This window comes from Dendronephthya gigantea, unplaced genomic scaffold, assembly GCF_004324835.1.
Source record: "Dendronephthya gigantea isolate DGI-Jeju-01 unplaced genomic scaffold, DenGig_1.0 000009F, whole genome shotgun sequence".
NCBI classification, from domain to species: Eukaryota; Metazoa; Cnidaria; class Anthozoa; order Malacalcyonacea; family Nephtheidae; genus Dendronephthya; species Dendronephthya gigantea.
In genome coordinates, this window is record NW_021163019.1 from 2,507,200 (window position 1) to 2,525,109 (window position 17,910).

The 17,910-nt window shown below is 40.0% G+C and overlaps 1 protein-coding gene across 6 annotated transcripts; it reads right to left on the reverse strand.

Moving 5' to 3' along the window:
* Positions 1 to 79: 79 nt before the first annotated feature.
* LOC114517884 (neuropeptide FF receptor 1-like) lies at positions 80 to 15,421 on the reverse strand. Of its 6 annotated transcripts, none has more exons than XM_028537722.1 (6): positions 15,326 to 15,421; positions 11,539 to 11,593; positions 8,443 to 8,513; positions 4,225 to 4,331; positions 2,655 to 3,322; positions 80 to 2,158 (listed from the first exon to the last, which is right to left on the reverse strand). In XM_028537722.1, the coding sequence occupies exons 5-6, from the start codon at positions 3,287 to 3,289 to the stop codon at positions 982 to 984; spliced, it is 1,812 nt and encodes a 603-aa protein (XP_028393523.1). In that variant the 5' UTR covers positions 3,290 to 3,322; positions 4,225 to 4,331; positions 8,443 to 8,513; positions 11,539 to 11,593; positions 15,326 to 15,421; the 3' UTR covers positions 80 to 981. The 6 variants fall into 6 exon arrangements, with proteins under 6 accessions (XP_028393523.1, XP_028393524.1, XP_028393526.1 ...); XM_028537723.1 differs by lacking the exon at positions 15,326 to 15,421 and adding an exon at positions 11,854 to 12,027; XM_028537725.1 differs by lacking the exons at positions 11,539 to 11,593; positions 15,326 to 15,421 and adding an exon at positions 11,148 to 11,406.
* Positions 15,422 to 17,910: the final 2,489 nt, after the last annotated feature.

The following is a 17,910-nucleotide window of genomic DNA, read 5'->3' on the forward strand; positions in this document are numbered from 1 at the left end:
GCTTGAGTGTTTTTTTGCTTTCAATTTATGCCGCTCTTTGTGATGTATTGTACTGGGAGAGAGAACCATGGGCATTTATCGATTAAACTGACATCAAACATATCAAACGATCTTTAATTATTAAAACAGCTCGGCTAATCGCTTTCTATTGTAACTACTTCTGTTCAAGGATTACTCAAAGACCGCTTGTTCAGGGAACTAAGCAACACCGGAAAACCTTTGTCAAAAGAATTCTATACTACGAAACACAATACTCTGTAATTTTACAGCCGCCAAATAAACCTAATATCCTATTGCTAATAACCTAATCAAGTTAGCGCACTTCAGCACTTGAATATGTTTGAACAGGTACCTGATAGCAATGAAATATAATTTATTCCATAAGCCTCAAGGCGTAAGTCTATTCTTCAATATAAAAATCGCAGAAAATTTCACATGATCACTTCATGATCACGCGGGTCCGTTTGAAGAAAGATGCAAATTTTCATCACGATACATGGTTGATTAAAGTTTATTTATCTTATTTCCGTTTTTTCATACAACATCGTTCTATTTACATTGAAAACCTTCGTTGGACGTACGATATCACTCACGATATGCAGGTTTTTCTAAAACCAGCCTATTAGGAGGCTCGCTGCTATCTTGGCAATGAGGGCTGTTTACATGATATTTGCCTTCATGAAGACTTTTTTCAATACCTTAAAATCATCCCACGATTCGTTGAATCTCTTGTAACCGGTCTCATGTGAACAGCCCTTGCACTGAATAGGGAGTTTCTTGGACTTAGGGAGATGTTCTGGAACGCCCAATGAGAGAGAGAGAGCAAAGCTCAAAACGGCGAAACTTGGTGAACCAGGGTGGACTGTCTCGTTTTGAACGTCGAACCATTCCGCGCGAAGGACGGCATGATAGACTCCGGGATGGAAGAGAAGGGTGTTGTTTGTTTTTCCATTCGCGGATACCCCACCTTCCCAACAATGGTTACATTCTTGTTTCTGGCATATGTTCCAAACGTTCCCTAAATCCATTGACATCCTTCTCACTCTCCTGATACCCCGTCATAATCTTAAGGAGGTCCTGCGCAGATGTCCCAGCAAGGTTGCTGCCGTTCAAACCTTCGCCCCGGCTCACAATTGCCTCCCAGTCGCTATTCGATAAACTTTCACTAAGATACGAAATGTTCATGCTCTCGTTTTCACTTAGTTCCTGTGTTATATCCTGGATCATGCGCTCGATCATGTGCTGAACACGTGCCGTGTCATCCTCGTAGGCTTCCGGCATGGTTTCCGTGTCCTCTTCTCCCAAACCGGGAGCTTCATCGCATCTCCCCTCATCGTTTTCTTCAGATACCTCCCCCTGGTTATTTTTTGAGGTCACTCCAACATTTTCCTTGGTAACACACTCCTCATCACAACCAGATCTACCGCACTCGGCGATTTCTACATGAACATCATCGTCCTTACCCCCCGTGTCATCATTATCCACCAAGCTTTCCCCCGTGAAAATTTGAGTACCTTGGGGTTCGCCAGCGAACATAAAGGAATTCGTATTATCATTTGTGTACTCAACTGGATCACCATAGGAAGTAGGGTATTCAGGTATAGAGCCGACCAGTGGGGGCGACGAGGGGTAATCCCTGTAACTTTCCGAGCTACAATAAGATGTCATGACTTGGGCCTCCCAGGGTAACGACACCCCTAGGTCCGAATCCCCGGGCTTTGTGGGGAACAGCTTGTCAACTTTCAAATGGTCTTTTGAAGATCTTCTCTCGCGCGTGCGCTCGGATTCGCTTTTCGACCCGACCGACCACGTTGCAGACCATTTCTTGATCTCGAACGGCACGTCTAAAGTTCGCGGGCAAAATAATTTCTTGAAAACCCGTCTCAGATGATAGCGACTTTCTTTGTTGTAGAAAAAGAAAACGATGGGATTCGCGATGCTGTTTGAGTACGTGAAAAGATATGAAATGCTCGAGACAGCCTTATTGACGGTCTCGTCGACATTTTGCTGGAATCCTATCACAATCCAGTATAGATGATGCGGCAGCATGCACACGCTATAGACGGTTACTATGGTGACGAGCATCTTGACGATATGCCTGTGCGCGCGAACGTCTTCCTGGGTCGGGACGTGAACCAGTTCTTTCGCGACGCGATGGCTAAACGGGAATGGACAAAAAAACATAAATGCATGATTGTACCAGATGAATGTGCATTTCCTCAAAATGCACGACTGGAAACAACATCGTAGGAAAATACATGACATAGGAAATTCATATAACTTTCATTGGAGCTTTTTACATGAGCTCGGTTACTAGAGATTCCACGAATCGTAAGATGATTTTGAGGTATTGAAATAAGTCTTTATGAAACAAAACAAGTACATGCTATTGTTAGGATGACTACACCACTGCCAGGCTCATCTTATATACTCATTTCAATACTTCAAAGTCATCTCACGTTTCGCTTTATATCGACTAAGCGGGATGAGGTAAACATCCCCTTTGAAGGGCTAACATATTCCAAAGATTACTTCCTGGTTTTCATCATCCAAACAGCTGAGAAATACGGTCCAGAAATTTGCAAGGAATTTAGGAGATGTTTTGGTTTAGAAAATTGTGGTAAATTTAATCAGGATAATATAAAAATACTCACTCGTGCAATGTTCTCGCGATGGTGACGTAGAACGCGGCCATCAACATCACCGGTCCAGCGTACTGTACGACAAATATTGTGAACGTGTAAATAGTTCCAGCAGCTGGTTTCCATTTTTCAATGCAACCGTCGGTCTCGTTGAAATGATGAACGATCACGTACGGCATGGAAAGGCAGATGCTTGTGGCCCAGATGATTGCGATCATAATAAACGACTTGTACACCGTTAACGTTGCGCGTATAGGGTGTACAATCGCCCTGAAACGATGGTAGCTCAAGGCAACGTAGGTTCCCGCCTGGGCAGTCGTCGAGGCGAGCTGAAACGGGGGCAGGATTTTACAACCGGCTGTCGTGAAGAAATACGCTACGCCAGCATTTTGAAATATGTCGAAGGGGATGTTTAGGATAACGCCGAGCATGTCTGAGATTGCAAGGTGGTAGACCAGGTACATATAGGAACGTTCAATGTTGTAACTAGCACAGTCTCGATTCGAGCGCCTCGATTTCATTTTGTGCAGGACGAAAATAAGAAGGCTGTTCAGAAGTAGAGTTAAGATGAATATGACGCCGAGGAAGGCCGACTGGACGTGTAGCCAAATGTGCAAGGGTGTCATCTCTCTCTTGTGGTCTGTCATGTCAGGCTAAACGCCAAAACTGGTGACCAGCAACTGCAAAAATAATCAAAAGGCCGTTGAAGTTGACTCACGTATGTTTATATCCAAGGAAAACGGTTCAAAAGCAGCTGGGCGAACAAGCACATCTGCCGTTTGCTTACTCTGAATAGTGAATACTACTCTGAGTTCTATGAATACTCGAGTTTGAGAGCATTGCGACTGACGTTGCTTGTTTGAATTGACAATTGAGAGAATTTTCCTCAAAAAATTCGGTTTCTTTACATACAGCTCAGTACTTTGGCGTACACGCGAGAAAATGAAAACAAAATGCTTATCTGTATGAAATAATGGAGTTCCACTCACGTCTTACATGCCAACTGATTATCCCAGTGAAGACTCAAGAGTAATTTTTGAATTCCTGAATTTGAAAGCCTGAATTCACATACAAACAGATACGTGTACGTGTACTTCATAGCATATTATAGTATATATGATTTGAACAATCGACTCGTCAAGAATTTGATGAATTCAAAATTCCGCCTTCAATATGCTTTGTTCCACCTATCCGGCTTGCTTTCAAACCAGTTGAGAGGACGCGACAGTATTTTTTACACCTCTGTGAGGTCATTCGGTCACGCCTGCGCATATACCATAGCAGTCTGAATACAATTAGGTCGCTTGCGAGAATATTCTTAAACGTTTGAGTTCAGCTATAACTGCGCTGGCTTTCCTCGAGTGGAAATACGGATTAATCTATGTTCACTTCGCGCTTGGACACCGATTCCATGGCATAAGGTATGATCGTTACATGACATGGACGTGGCACAATTGATTTCCATGATAACTAAGCTATCAAGCAGAACTGTATGTTCTGATTACTAGGGGGCAACCAGAAATATACTGTCCCTTATGTGTGCAGAATTCGTAACTTAGCATATAGCAAAACTGTGACAGACCTGTTTTCCGGATATGATCCTCAGCAAAACACGATTTCCTCCAAAGAAAGCGCTCTATATCTGCCAATGAGCGTGCACAGTATGTGGACCACAGATGAACAATATCCCTGTAGAAAAAAAAATAGATATTGCTGAGTCACAGGCCTTGAATTCTTGCGCATCATCTACCCGCGGCTTCATCGATTTTTTATACCCAAAGTCCTGCACGCGGTCCCAGCCGTTTGCGTCGGATAATTTATTTAGATAAACAAGCTCGTTTCCTTCTCACTCGCCACGGGCAACTCATACAAATAACTCAATAGAAGTCACTGATTGAGAAAACGTTTGTTACAAATGAATTCTGCTGCGGTGCAGCACGCATATAACCCGTAATACGTAAGTGTTGCGGACGAATTGGTTCGTTTTAATACAGAGAAATTCTGCCTGTTTCTGGGGGGAAGATTTTAGCCACGAGGAACGTGAAAGTATGCAAGGAAGATGTTTAACGAGCACATATAAGATGGTGTATTTTATTAAAGTCTAATTTCTCACTATTAAAGGGCAAATGGCACAAAGGTCAGAGTATGAATTAAGCCTTTAGGGAACTGCAAAACTCATTAATGAAAGTAATTAGTAAATTCTTGCGAAGTTGTCGCAACTGTCAAATCGACCAGATTATGATACCATGAATGCAATTTCGGCAAAGTGTGAGTTTCTATTGTGGCAAAATGGTAACGACTGTTTCTAGTTAGTTTGCGGGATAGAGTGGGGAGGAGGGGGGGGAAATTGGCTGATAAGAATTGATGATTCATGCCAACGGCCGCTAATAAACAAAAACGTGGCGTCAGCACTCGTTTTTTGATGACAGAATGACTATAGATTCATTTTTGTTTATGGCATATCGGTTCACAAACGTGTGCCCAAAGTCGCATATTTCATTTTTACTTGTTTTCATCTTAATGGCGTCCACCCGGTGTTACGATAGGATTGGTGGGAAGCCACGAAGTAAACTGCAGAAAAAGGTTTTTTCCGTGAAAAGCTGAAATAAATTGAACCAAAATGGCGCCCAAATGATATCATTCATGACGTCACATATAAACGAATAGAGAAGATAAAGTCGTATCTTTAGGTCACAAAGAACAAAGAATTCAAACAGAAAATGCCGGACATGAAAGATTACTACTATAAAATGCTCAATCTCATCGCTTTCCCGCTTTTATAAAATGGACCTAACTACTGATTGACTCAATATAGTTCTTCGTGCAGTTCCAGACCTTCTTTGACATCTCAGCATCCAAAAACATATTTAGCATGCGTACGGCGCATTCTTTGTTATCAGTGAACTGATGAGTGTTTGTTGGTATATCGAACAGAAACTATAGTTTCCAGAAGTCCATTCTTGCTTGTCGAAAATCTTCATTGCCAATTGAAACAACAAAGAAGATGAATTTCATGAATTAATTCCACACGAATTCATGGAATGTGAACAAGAGCTTTGTTAACGGTTACGGAAATACCGCACTGTAATTTTTGAGAATAAGTTTATTGAATTACAAATACTTTTTCATATGCAGGGCACTTTGAACTGGCTTTTTCAAATTTTTATTCAAATCCTCTTCAAGAGGGTCAAGTGCAGGTTAAATAAATGAAATTTCATTGAAGTGATAGGACTGTGTTGGTCGCTAATTAACCTTTAGATCTTCACAAAACCTTTACTCCGAGCCTTCGGGCGGTCCTATATGACATGAACTATCATCGGCATGCTAGCCTGCAAGAAGGCTGATGCATTTCAATTCTAACTTCAGGCCAGGCTTATGAGGCGCACTTATTGGTAAATAGATTATAGCATGCTTCTTACTTTTTCGCTCCTGGTGTGAGATGAAAAGAATCCTTCCCTTTGGGACGGCCGGGATTTCCTTTGGTTATGTATGAAGTCAGCACGGTTAAATAAAGTATAACTATATGACTGTATATGACTTGCACTGTCGGCCTATGGTGATATCGCCCGCTATGCAAATTTTATGTCCTCACATTCATTCATTTTTTGAGAAATTTATTATTCTTACAGACAATGAACACTAGAGATTAGCATACATAGCGGGACAAATCATCAGGCCGCACGCGCGCGCTGTTAACATATGATAGTAATTAATGGTTTGGAACGAGATATATACAGAAATTCATTGTTGAAAACGTCCATCTTCAATTGAAGCATACATCGTTTGCAGACGCAGAAAAGGCAAGGAACGTACAAGACTGAATCGCTGCACGCGCTTTCACAGTATGTACCTAATTATTCTTTGAAAACAATTTTCATCAAGACGCACGGATCTATATCTCTATATCGCATCATTCAGTACTGACGCAATTTAAGGGTATATTTTCACAAGATTCTGAGTGTATAAACGAATTAGGCTGATGAGTTGTATACTTGCGCGCAACCAGTTATCACACGCGGGTTAGTAACCGCATATATAGGCACAAGAGAAAATCGACAAGAAGCCGAGTTTGTTGTTTAACTCAGACAGTTCCAGTAGCACATTTTAATGACAGTTGTGCTTTAAAAAAGAGGCCGCCACGCGCTCCGAACCACCCCACAAGGCCCGCATAGTTTTTCGGCGACGAATTCGCGGAGTACTGCACATTACAAAAGCAGAAAGCCGGATGGAACTGACAAACGTTTCGTATAAACTTGGCAAACACTTACAATAGCTGTGAAGACGATATGTCGTGACCAATTCCTTCGAAGTGCTCGTGCTTCAACTCCCAGCGGGCAGAACGTTGAAGTTCCGCCGTTGCCAAAATAACTGTGTGTTCCAAGAACTGTGACTCAGTGTACGGCAAGAACGTTTAATGGCTTTTCAAGCACCTTTCATAATCCTATTGGTATATCATAGTTCCTTCACTTCTAAGATTCTCTTAAGAGTTAAGCCATAAATGCACGCACGTCCGTCCGCCAACAATGGCTTCTGGTGAAATCTACCTTTCGAAATAGGATTATCCAGTTTCATCTTGGTTGGACGTTGAAAGAAACAGCGGGCTCACAGCGTGCGAATTTGAGAGAAACGCACGAGATATCGTAAACAAAATAAAACGCTTCAAAATACTAGGCCTTAACGCGACTTCATTTGACTGCTTTACGCAGAATTCGTACAATGCTAAGCATACGACGGATAAAAACGGATGATTTATCGTCAGAGGATGAAATCGTTCTTCCTTGAAGTTCTTCTTGTTGACAAACAACATCGTTAAGCATTCTTTTTAAAATTACCCAACTGAGAGATTTCATTGAGACCGCTAGTCTATTGGTTCATGAATGGTACGAGATTGCGATATTAGATAAAGTTTATCTCCCCACCAGGCGCGGGGTTGCAAACTACAGCTGTGCTTCCTCGTTAGCGGTTGAAAAACAGCAGCGGAAATATCTTTGCTTTGATGAAAAAATCTCGCGAGCACTTATACACTCGTTAATGGTATAATCCCCGTTGAACAACTTAGATATTGCTGCATCCCCGCCACGCATTCCGTTTCAAACAGAGTGGTCCGAAACCACATCAATCTTTCGCGGTACCGAAGGCAATTGATTTTATACTATCTGGCTTTAAATCTATTTAGTTCACATTTAACCCTGCAAAGTTGAGCGAAAAAAGCCGCTAAGTTGCGCTCGCGAATAACTATAAAGGGGTTTGCTAATGGCACTTGTAAGATTTAATTCCTAAATATGCATGTTTGCTGAAGGCGTTATCCAGTTTGCGGAACTGGACTAAGAGCGAAGATTGATGAGAAAATTCAGTTTTTTCCATCGCTTCCGCAAATCGCTTCTGTTGAAATTTTCACGACATGAGAAGACGCAAAAAGGTGGTATGAAAGAATGGTAGCATTAGAAACAGAGAAAGGGTACATTATCAGATGATGAAAAGATTACTGCATGTGAACTGATCTGTCGAGGAAAGCCAAGAACTCACAAGATATTAGGCCGGGTTTCGTCATGAGAAACTGATGCGAACATGAATGTTGGCTGAAGCTAAACATTGCAAAGTGAATTGGAACAATTTACTAAGTCTAAGAGTCTTTCGTATGCCCTTCGAATGTTTCGTGTTCTGTTTTTGGCAAAAACCTAGGCAGTTTGACTGACGGTTCTCACAAACAGTTAGTGTATTCAACCATAGTTTCTACAGACGAATCTTAAATTGTAAAATACCGCAGACAACAACTTATGAATAGAACCAAAATGCTTACCTTACGTTCCGAGATGTTCTCGATTCACCAGCTATCAATCAGTTCTGTCGTGCTTCTCGCAAAGTTTACCTCTTAAAAACCATAACAAATTAAATAAATTAGTAAATATTTACTCTTAATCGAGTCATAAATAACACTACGGGAGCATTCACGTCAAACCACTATCTTTAGAATCGTAAGCATGACATTTTAACATGCCCCGGCCGTTTCTCAGTCTTATGACTCTTATCGATTCATTAAAAAGGCTAAAGTCAGATCACATCGTGTGATACATAAAGGATTTACGCATATCTACATATAACTGGAAAATCATGCACTACAAAACGAACACACTGTCGTGGATTTATGGAGACCCAGGTGAGATATGCAGAACAAAAGTTCATTTCAGTTTAGTATCGGATAAACCGCATTAATCCAATAGGACTCATTCGAGAAATTTTTATACAGAAATCACGAATCTAGAACCTTATAACGAGATTCTTGTGTCATTGTTTTGAATATGACGAACCCCACGTTTTGTAGGAAAGCGAAATTAATCATTTAGTATCAGCTTAGTGGTTGCTGGTTCACTTTTACTATAAAAGGTATTACTTTGTATTCAAATTGCGTTTGCTTCTGTCGAAAATATCCGGGGTGTCAGAAGCTTTGTGAGGTCGATAAACAGAGGCAGAAGATGGTGGGAAAGATAAGGTTGGTCGTAAACTTTCAGACGTGACCAGCTATATATGCAAAGTGCGAAAAACACGACTTTATTTATGGTTAAAGTTATTGCGAAAACAACTCTCTACCCCTTGTTTTTGTTAAGGAGGGCTGAAGGCCAGTTTATTCACTCGAAATTCTTCCTTCGAAATGTGATGCAATTTTCGTCTTTTGATAAAATGCTTGTAGCGAATGAATGCTGTATTCTTTTATAAGGTCGTTTTCAGTTTGACATCACAAGCTACTATGAAAGAAGGGTAAAACAAATCCTATATATACACGCCTAAAGTTAGTACATAAAGACGGTTCCCCTCTGGGATAGAAACCATGCAGTCTAAAATTTCATCATAGAACTGGTAGGTTAATTGGTCTGATTGGACCGCCGAAGAAAATAATTAAAAACTAATTTCTAAATCTTTTAGTGTTAATTTGGTTAGTTTCACCTTTGACGTAATATATTGGTCAGAAACATCGACCATTCCGTTACATATAGGAATGAGATTCGAGAATTTTGAACTGATGAGTTTGGATCTGTCTGTGTTATGATATAGAACCTGTAGTGTTATTGAAACATTAGAAAACACTTCACAAGGAAACAGATCACCGTCGTGACATCGCATCCATCATGATGTCAAATACAATTAAGCCGCCCTTCTACGCCCTGCTCCGAAAATCAGCTAACTAACAAAAAATTAAAAAACTTCAATTCTCTTTCAGAAGTACACATATACCTTACTCAAAATTGACGTGTATAACTGTTCATTTCTCCAGCAAGAACCACAACCATGCTAAGCTGTTACAGAGAGAGACGATGGCGTTGATGAAATGATAAACAACTCTCTCAAGGAAATATATTGCACATAAGAAGGAGCGAACCCACGACCCCTTTTATAAAGCTGGCAAATAATTGTTATTCCTATCAATAGCCGTTGTTGTTCAAGCCCTTGAGAGTCCTGTCTAGACAAGCCATCGACATACAGTAAAGCTCGCCAAAAATGCCTTTTTATTCAACTGGATATCATTTTCTAATTGCTCTAGAGTCATGTCGTGATAGAGTGTTGTGTTGCAGGTAATTATCAACACGAGCTTAAAACTTCCTGTTTGTGTACAACACTATGAAACTATTTCAAATATGTTCACTCGGGTTCGTAATATGTTTATTGATATTTTTGTTGTACACAAACGCCCCTATCGTATAAGGCTGCAGGGCATAATGATACCTTTATATCCATGGCTATTTAATCAACCACACTGAACGTCCGAAACGTGTTTTCCCTGACATCTTAAATATAAACCTATCATTCAGCGCATGCTATGATAGCTACTTTATCTATTCCAAGATACTAGACGAGTTTTCTATAATAGCAGACCAGTTATCGAGGACCGTTCTAGAAAAGTGATGCCACAGGAGGGAAACCAATTTCGATGTACGAGCTATAGAATACCCGTTAAATTCGTCCCAAACAGAGGTATCAACTGAGGTTAGACTCCTTCAAAAGCATTGTGTGGAAAAAGCAGAGAATTGAGTTTAGGTTATCGTGTGAATGTGTGTGATTTCACCCAAGATCAAATGGATCGATAAAGAGGACCTGCCTAATAATTTACAGAACCCTTAAGCATTTATGGCGGCAAGCGGACGATAGTTGTTATCGATACCAGCGAGAAGCGAATAGAAAGACACGCATGAATGACAAACTAAACAAAGGAACAGCTGTTCTTTTTGGACATTGTCTTCGCACAGTTTATCAGAATTAATCTTGGATTTCATGCATCGTGAATTGTCTACACTTGTCCGAGTAGGGCATGCATCGACTCGCGAGAAATTCAGCAGAAGTTTAATGCATGCACGTCACGACTTTCTATCTATCTATAACATTTGTTTCCAATTTGTCTCCAAATCGTTAATTGTGATCACATTGAGATCTACAAGCTATGCTTGCTTCAACATAGAGCACAATCACGTAGCATGTATTGACACTAGAGTGACAAAAATACGCGAAACTAACCGGATTTCTCGATTGTAATCGTCTCACCAGATTTTTTCTCGATTATACGCGTTTATGAGTTGACGCGCTGGCCGGAACGTCTTTTAAAAACGCATTATCTTTAAAAACCTATTACACGGTGATGACACTTCGTTAGTGCTACAGGCCCGGGAGACAGGAGTTCCTGTGTATGTACTTCCATGAGATGTGACGTTTTGGGTTTCTTTCGAAAGGTCTCAGCCGAAGTGGCAGTTTAACAACTGCTTCTAAACCAACGAGGTTTAAGGACAATAACATGTACTAAAGTGGACTTCATGTTTACGAATATTTGCAGGTGTTACCAATATATTATAGGTATTGTTTTCAAGGTAACAATACAAGAATTTAAAGCGAATGTGTTGTTAATTCTCACCTTGTTAAAAGCACATCTAATTTCCACGTTTTCCCATTATCTTTAACGCGAAGAACTGCAACAAAACGTAATCATAAATAGTTAAATACCGTTAACGAACGACACAATGCCTCCTTAGCACAGCACTCAACTGAGTTTTAATTAGCACTAAAGAACTCCCGTGAAGGCCTGACATGGCCACCTCTCGTGTCCACAGTATCATCATAATCCAAGCCTTTTCCCACACAATTAAGGCGAAGCGCTGTGTGCTAATTGCATTCCCTATTTTCAAAGGCCCCTCGCGCATTCCTGCTAGCGATAATAAGCTGTGATTACCCGTTACAATTATCCCCATATATTTGGCCAATATGAATCACGGACACTTAGTCTTCGATTTGCCCGTTCGCCACAGAATATTGAAACGTCCTCGAAGGCAAGAGGTGCACAACAGATTGCCGCGACAGATAAACAGGTTCGTTGCCTAAAAAGTCGGCACAGCCCGCTATTGTTGCGCGTCTTCAGATCACCGCTCTGCTTGGTGACAGCTAGATAAATGATTTATAAAGGTCTCAACGTTTTCGGACGTTGACGACTAATTTGATTTGAAAGAACCATTAGGCACTGTCGTGATCGAATATTAGTTTGCAATTTAACGCGCCGTCCATGCAAGTTCCCTGTCATAACTTCGCGTAACTTTTATCTTTGAATCTGAACTTCCCACGTTGTTTAATATATCGACTTAACAAATGAAATCTTCACAAATACTATATAGAATGAACGGCGTTTTGGACAATCTCAAACTGTGTGCGGTCGTGTTTTGGATAGATGTGCTTATAGCCGACAACCTTTGTCTATTCACTCAAGTAACAAGTTAACTCAAGTGTTTGGTTTGCTTTATCACGTATTCCTCCATCTCAAAGTACTTTTAAGGTAGTCACACTTAGGGAGAAATCGATAACTGCAAGGATGCAGCCGAAAATATATCAATAATTTTAGTAACTGAATCAATCAAAACACCATTAAGTTCTTTGCTTCGAACGCGGAAAGGGTCGGCACGTTTTGAAGCCGAGTTTGCTGGAAATGATGGAGTGAACGATCTGCTTCACTCAAAAAAATTCTTGAGTTCACTAACAAAATTACAGACACGGCACACCTTAACAGCTTGCATGTCTATATATATACGCAGTGAAATTCCATACATCGTGGAATCCCAAACTAAAAAAACACATTGTTCATGATATTGGGTGATGCAGTATATTCAATTACTGGCCCGGAGAAATGCATGCATGAATTCTATAACATTTAAGGCACTGTTTAGAGTAACACACAATGCAACTTTCGTTGTAACTTTCCTTCCAATGCAACTCTACTTCTGAGGTATCTAAAGTTGCCAAATACGAACATTTCTTACGATCTGCTAACGTTTTCTTAGCATTTCGAACACTCTTCACAAATTATCATGCATCTCTCAAAAATTATAATTGCATTGCAAGTTGCAAGGAATTTGCGTAGTGTTTTTGCACGAGAAAAGGTTAGAGTGATCCTTATACAGAAGATGTACTTTGCATGCACGCATGAAGATGCGTCAGAACTGACTTACGGAAACTTGCGACTTTCTATTTCGAAGAGTTGAAGAGTTGCCGGAAGGCTTTCTAGTTTATTCCAGAGTATATTCTTCGACCACGTTGGCGCAGAGCTTAATGGATCAGTTACACATCCAAGAATACCGTATATAAACATGCAAAGTTCCATTGTGAGGTTAGATGTGATGTGATGGATAATGGAGGTGATCTGCATGCATGGTTGATGAGTAAGAAAAGTATTTGCCAGTAAAGTGTCTCTTGTTAATCCCATTAACATTTCCCCAGATAAAGCCTATTTATATATTGCTTTAACTGACAATATAAGGAGGATCTTAACTTTCGCGTTTCTACACGAAGGTATAGCCCACACGACAGAGGGGGAAATCTTTAAAGCTTACATGATAAAAAGCCTTGGCAAAGGCACACTAAATCATTCCAAGATCCCTTCATTCGACTAATTTGAACGCACCATTCGTACAGATCACACTTTATAACGTGCGTGTAGGTAGCTACGCGTGTGTAAAAAAATACGATGAGTTGAGATCACTCTTATCGTTGGACCGCCCCTAATATACGCGTAAAATACTGACACACAAGTGTAGCCTCTCACGATAATTTGCCAAAACAAGCCGCTGTCGGTTGAAAGGTTATCACATCAAAAATTTTACCCGAGAGATGAAGACCAAACCGTTTACAATTCCGGAATATTTTTTTGGTCAACACGCCATGGGAGTCTTTTGTAGCAAGCACAACACACTGGTTAATTCTCCTAAAGAATTTTACAAGCCTATTGAAATTTCATTATTGCTAGCTTCTCTTGCTGTTTTGCGAAACAGCGGTTGGTCGCATTTGGAAAGACCGATAGTCGAAACAGTAAAAACCGGTTCTAATATATAAATTGTGCTTTTTAAAGAAATTAGGGTAAACAGGCCTTTGCATATATTGCATGGCTCTTGTTTTCCAAAGAAAAAGTGATCATTTTTTGCAGAGGACCTACTACAGTACTAGTATTCAGCATTTCTGAGATATTTTGAATACTTAAGTATATATTTTCCATTTTTTATAAATGGCATATAGTTGGAACTCTAAGAGTGATGCAAATGAAATAAGAACGTGCTGGAAATTATGTATAGTTTAGGTTGTTACACACTAGGGCCTTGATAGGCGATTTGAGCAGATGTTCAAGTCTAGATTCATATATATGAAGAGTGCGGGGTTTAGCTCTACGTGGGAAGGGAAAAGCAGGGCGGACGTATAATTGCGTGCAGACAGCGAAATGGGAGAACACAAAGATTGCGGTTATCGATAACGTGGGTGCAGAGTATGCAGGACACTACATGCTTAGAGAAATGTGTCAACGACATTTCACTTGCGATTATTGTAGTGTTATTGTTGTGGTTTCATGATGAACTGGGCGTGAATAATACATTACATGTTTGCTCCGAAAATCAACGAAACGAACCACACAACGAAACATATCTGTGTCGATCATTTGACTTGTCAAAAAGTTAATCACTTTGGAACAAGGAATATATCGCTTTGAGAAAGACAAATATACGCTACCCCATAGCTTGTACGCAACGCAAACTTGTCATGCAATTTCAGAGACATTTGCCTTACGAATATTGTCTATAAACAGCGCATTGTCCACACATGCACGATTACTTTAACATAAGCTAATTGCAATTTTTAAGCGGTGCGATTAATTTGAGAGGTTTCTTTTCGATAACATTCTTGGCTGTTCTTTACGATATATATAGCCTGATACGTTGAATTGCATAGTTTAAACAAGAGAATTTCCTCTATGTATATAATCGCATCAGGAAATGATTTGCTTCGTTATCTTTCGGTCTTTGCACTTGTGCCTGGTTTGCGTTGGAAAAAGGAAATGCATGACTGAAGCATTGACGATAAGATATATTGCTATATATATATGCGATATGTGCCTGTTTGTGCACAAAAGAATAGAATAATCAGTAAACTATACAACGTCTCACACACATTGGCACTGCAACTCGTTTGCGAAAACATGACGTATTCCCTAAGGCAAACGAATGCCGGATTCAAGAGGTATAGCGTCTGGAATCATCATTTGACGCACTTCTTTTGGCAGGACTGTCTTTTTGACGGTTGAAAAATATCAGTTTAATAAAGTGAAGCTCAAGGATAAACGGTGCAATACAATAACACAAAACCCCCGAACAAAAAGAAAATTAGGAACTGACCTTCCTTTTTACGGTATAGTGTTTTCATCGAACTGAACTGTTCTTCAGAGATTTCGAAGTGAAGTGTAACGCTGTTCTCAAACCAAACAATTAACACATTATATATCGGCTTGTGCACGTATACTCCTATATAATGCAAGACAAAATAATAATCCGTATCTTACAAACACAATCTTCATTATCACAATTACGTAAATAAGGTTTCAAAAAGCAATTAATCTACACTTTGTATGAGACATCTGCGCGGGAAAATTATCTTTTATTAATATGTAATTGCAAAATCAACACAGTTCGACTCGGGCAAGATGTTTTCCAGTTGCTTCGAAATTCACGGAGATGAGGCAGAAATATCAATCGTACTTGCGCAGTGATTCGTAATGATTGAAGAGAGAGCGAAGTGAAGCTCGAGAGCACTTCGAAAACGGGATGGTTTGGGGTTTGTTTTCGTGAGCGTGGTAATAGCTAAGGGCAATAGAGATTGCAGGAATACATTACATCTATGCGGGAATCCAATTTATAGGATGAAAATACAGCGGGGTTGGTGGGGGTTTGGCAATTATTGCGGTCGTGTTTACGAGTGTTTTAAAAGACGTGAACAATTTTGCCTTTTGTATTAAGCGACGCACGCCCTTTCAATTTGTAAGAACGATTGTATTGCATGAAGTAGCTAAATCCTAGATATATATAACCTTAGGCTTAGTGATGAAAAACTAGAGTGTTAGAAAGAAAAAAGAAGCAGTATTATATCAATACGCTTTGACTGTCTTATAATATACCTGCATGCATTTAGAGTAGTATAATTTTCAGCGCACGTTTTCGACTTTTTTTTTATCAGTTTTCAAGTCAACACGCTGTGCATGCGACGGAACAACGTGACACAATAACATGATAAAAATGCCGAAATAAAAAAAAACTTTTCCCGACTATACTCATTTGATATTTTGCTCATTAACGGCTGACAGCTTTCAGACAAACAGATATAGCGGGAAGACCACAAATCAAACGACTGATTGTGGCTTCTTCACACACAGATACAGCATCTTTCGGTGGCAAACACGTGGAATAACTTTTTAGAAATTAACGGCTTAAAATATTCATAACTTTCGTAATTGTCGTTTTAATTTCGTCTCGAGCAAACTTTCGACCCCCGCAGAGGAAATTTTCATTTTTCACCAGGTGAATTTTGGCCACAATCTGTAAGCCGTTGAGCTCAATATGGGTACTGGAGTGATATCGGCTATCGGGATGTGGCATGCATAGAATTTTTGTGTCAGTCCTCTGCGCGGTTGTGTTCTGTATCGAGGAAGTGCGCAAGACGATTGATATTGCTGATCTCCATATGTACACACTAACACTAACACTGGACAGCAGATTTGCGTTAATATAAATATACTTTATGGGACGACCTATACGTCTACGTTTGGCAGTTCAGATAAGCTGCTATACCCTTGGTAATGGTAAAACAATTCCAACAAAGTAATTTATTATCAAAAGCCTGGTTTTCATCTTAAACTTGTCAGTGGTAATGAACTAATAAGGCTTTTCAATGCTGCACAAGGCTGCTAGATGCCTCACAAGCCTTTTGACGAATCTTACATCAATTTTTGAAAGCTGTGTTTTGAGTTCATGTCCTTCCTGGTATCATCAGCAAACACGTTAATCTCGGATTAGGAGGATTTACAAATCTTTTAATCCTTGAACGCACGTGCTATCCAGACAATCCAGTCTTAACTAAGTCTCCTTAGCTATCTTTTGAACCAAGGCTTTTCCAAGAGGTAGTCTAGACGAACGTGAAATTCGCAACACAACTGAAAGTCTGGAGTCTGTAGCTGAATACTCCAGTTTTAGAAAGAGTTCAGCGGTGCTCGCTGGCTAAGAAATCGGCCACCCGGCGAATGGCGGTCGTTAATGAAAATGTAAAACAAACTTTGACCGTTTTCTAGAAAAACACGGTGTATTTATTGCACATGTATGTCAGTCGTGAGTGTAAAGATATTTGTTCCGAGTGTAATTTATACATCCGCCGATTGACGAGCGCTTCAGAAGCGCACTAAAATTACGCCTTGCGATTATATGCCGACATATTTGTCATACTTTTCACGTGCTAATTTCATAAACACGCGCGCAGCGTCAACTGTGATCTACTAATTTCATAAATTCAGTATAGGAAGCTTGCACGTAAAACTTAACTCTCAGTCGATATACATAGACAGTGTGCTTTAATATTTCATCCACAATATGTATTTATGAAGTATTGAAGTATATATATAGGCAGAGCCTTTTAACTGACGATGTTGAAAACCTTCTACTGAAGAAAGGATTAGGCCCCGTTTACACATACACTACATTCAATTGATTGCCACTGCACGGCATGGCCAAGATTGGCAACCGTAATCAATTTTATCCATGCTCAGGGTTTCAATACAAAAGCCGAGCACGTATAAAATTGGTACGGGTATCAATTTTAGCCGTGCTGTACCAATAAATTGAGTGTAGTGTGAGGCAAGGTTTAGTTTCTAAGAATTTAAAAAAGTGAAAACAAGGAAACGTTTGTTATTTGTCCCCACGGTGAAACAAATTTGCAC

Coding starts and splice junctions, on each gene's coding strand:
- LOC114517884 (XM_028537722.1), bottom strand. CDS start 3,289: ATGACAGACCACAAGAGAGAGATGACACCCTTGCACATTTGGCTACAC. Junction 2,159..2,654: donor ATCGCGAGAACATTGCACGA/GTGAGTATTTTT, acceptor ATTCCCGTTTAG/CCATCGCGTCGCGAAAGAAC.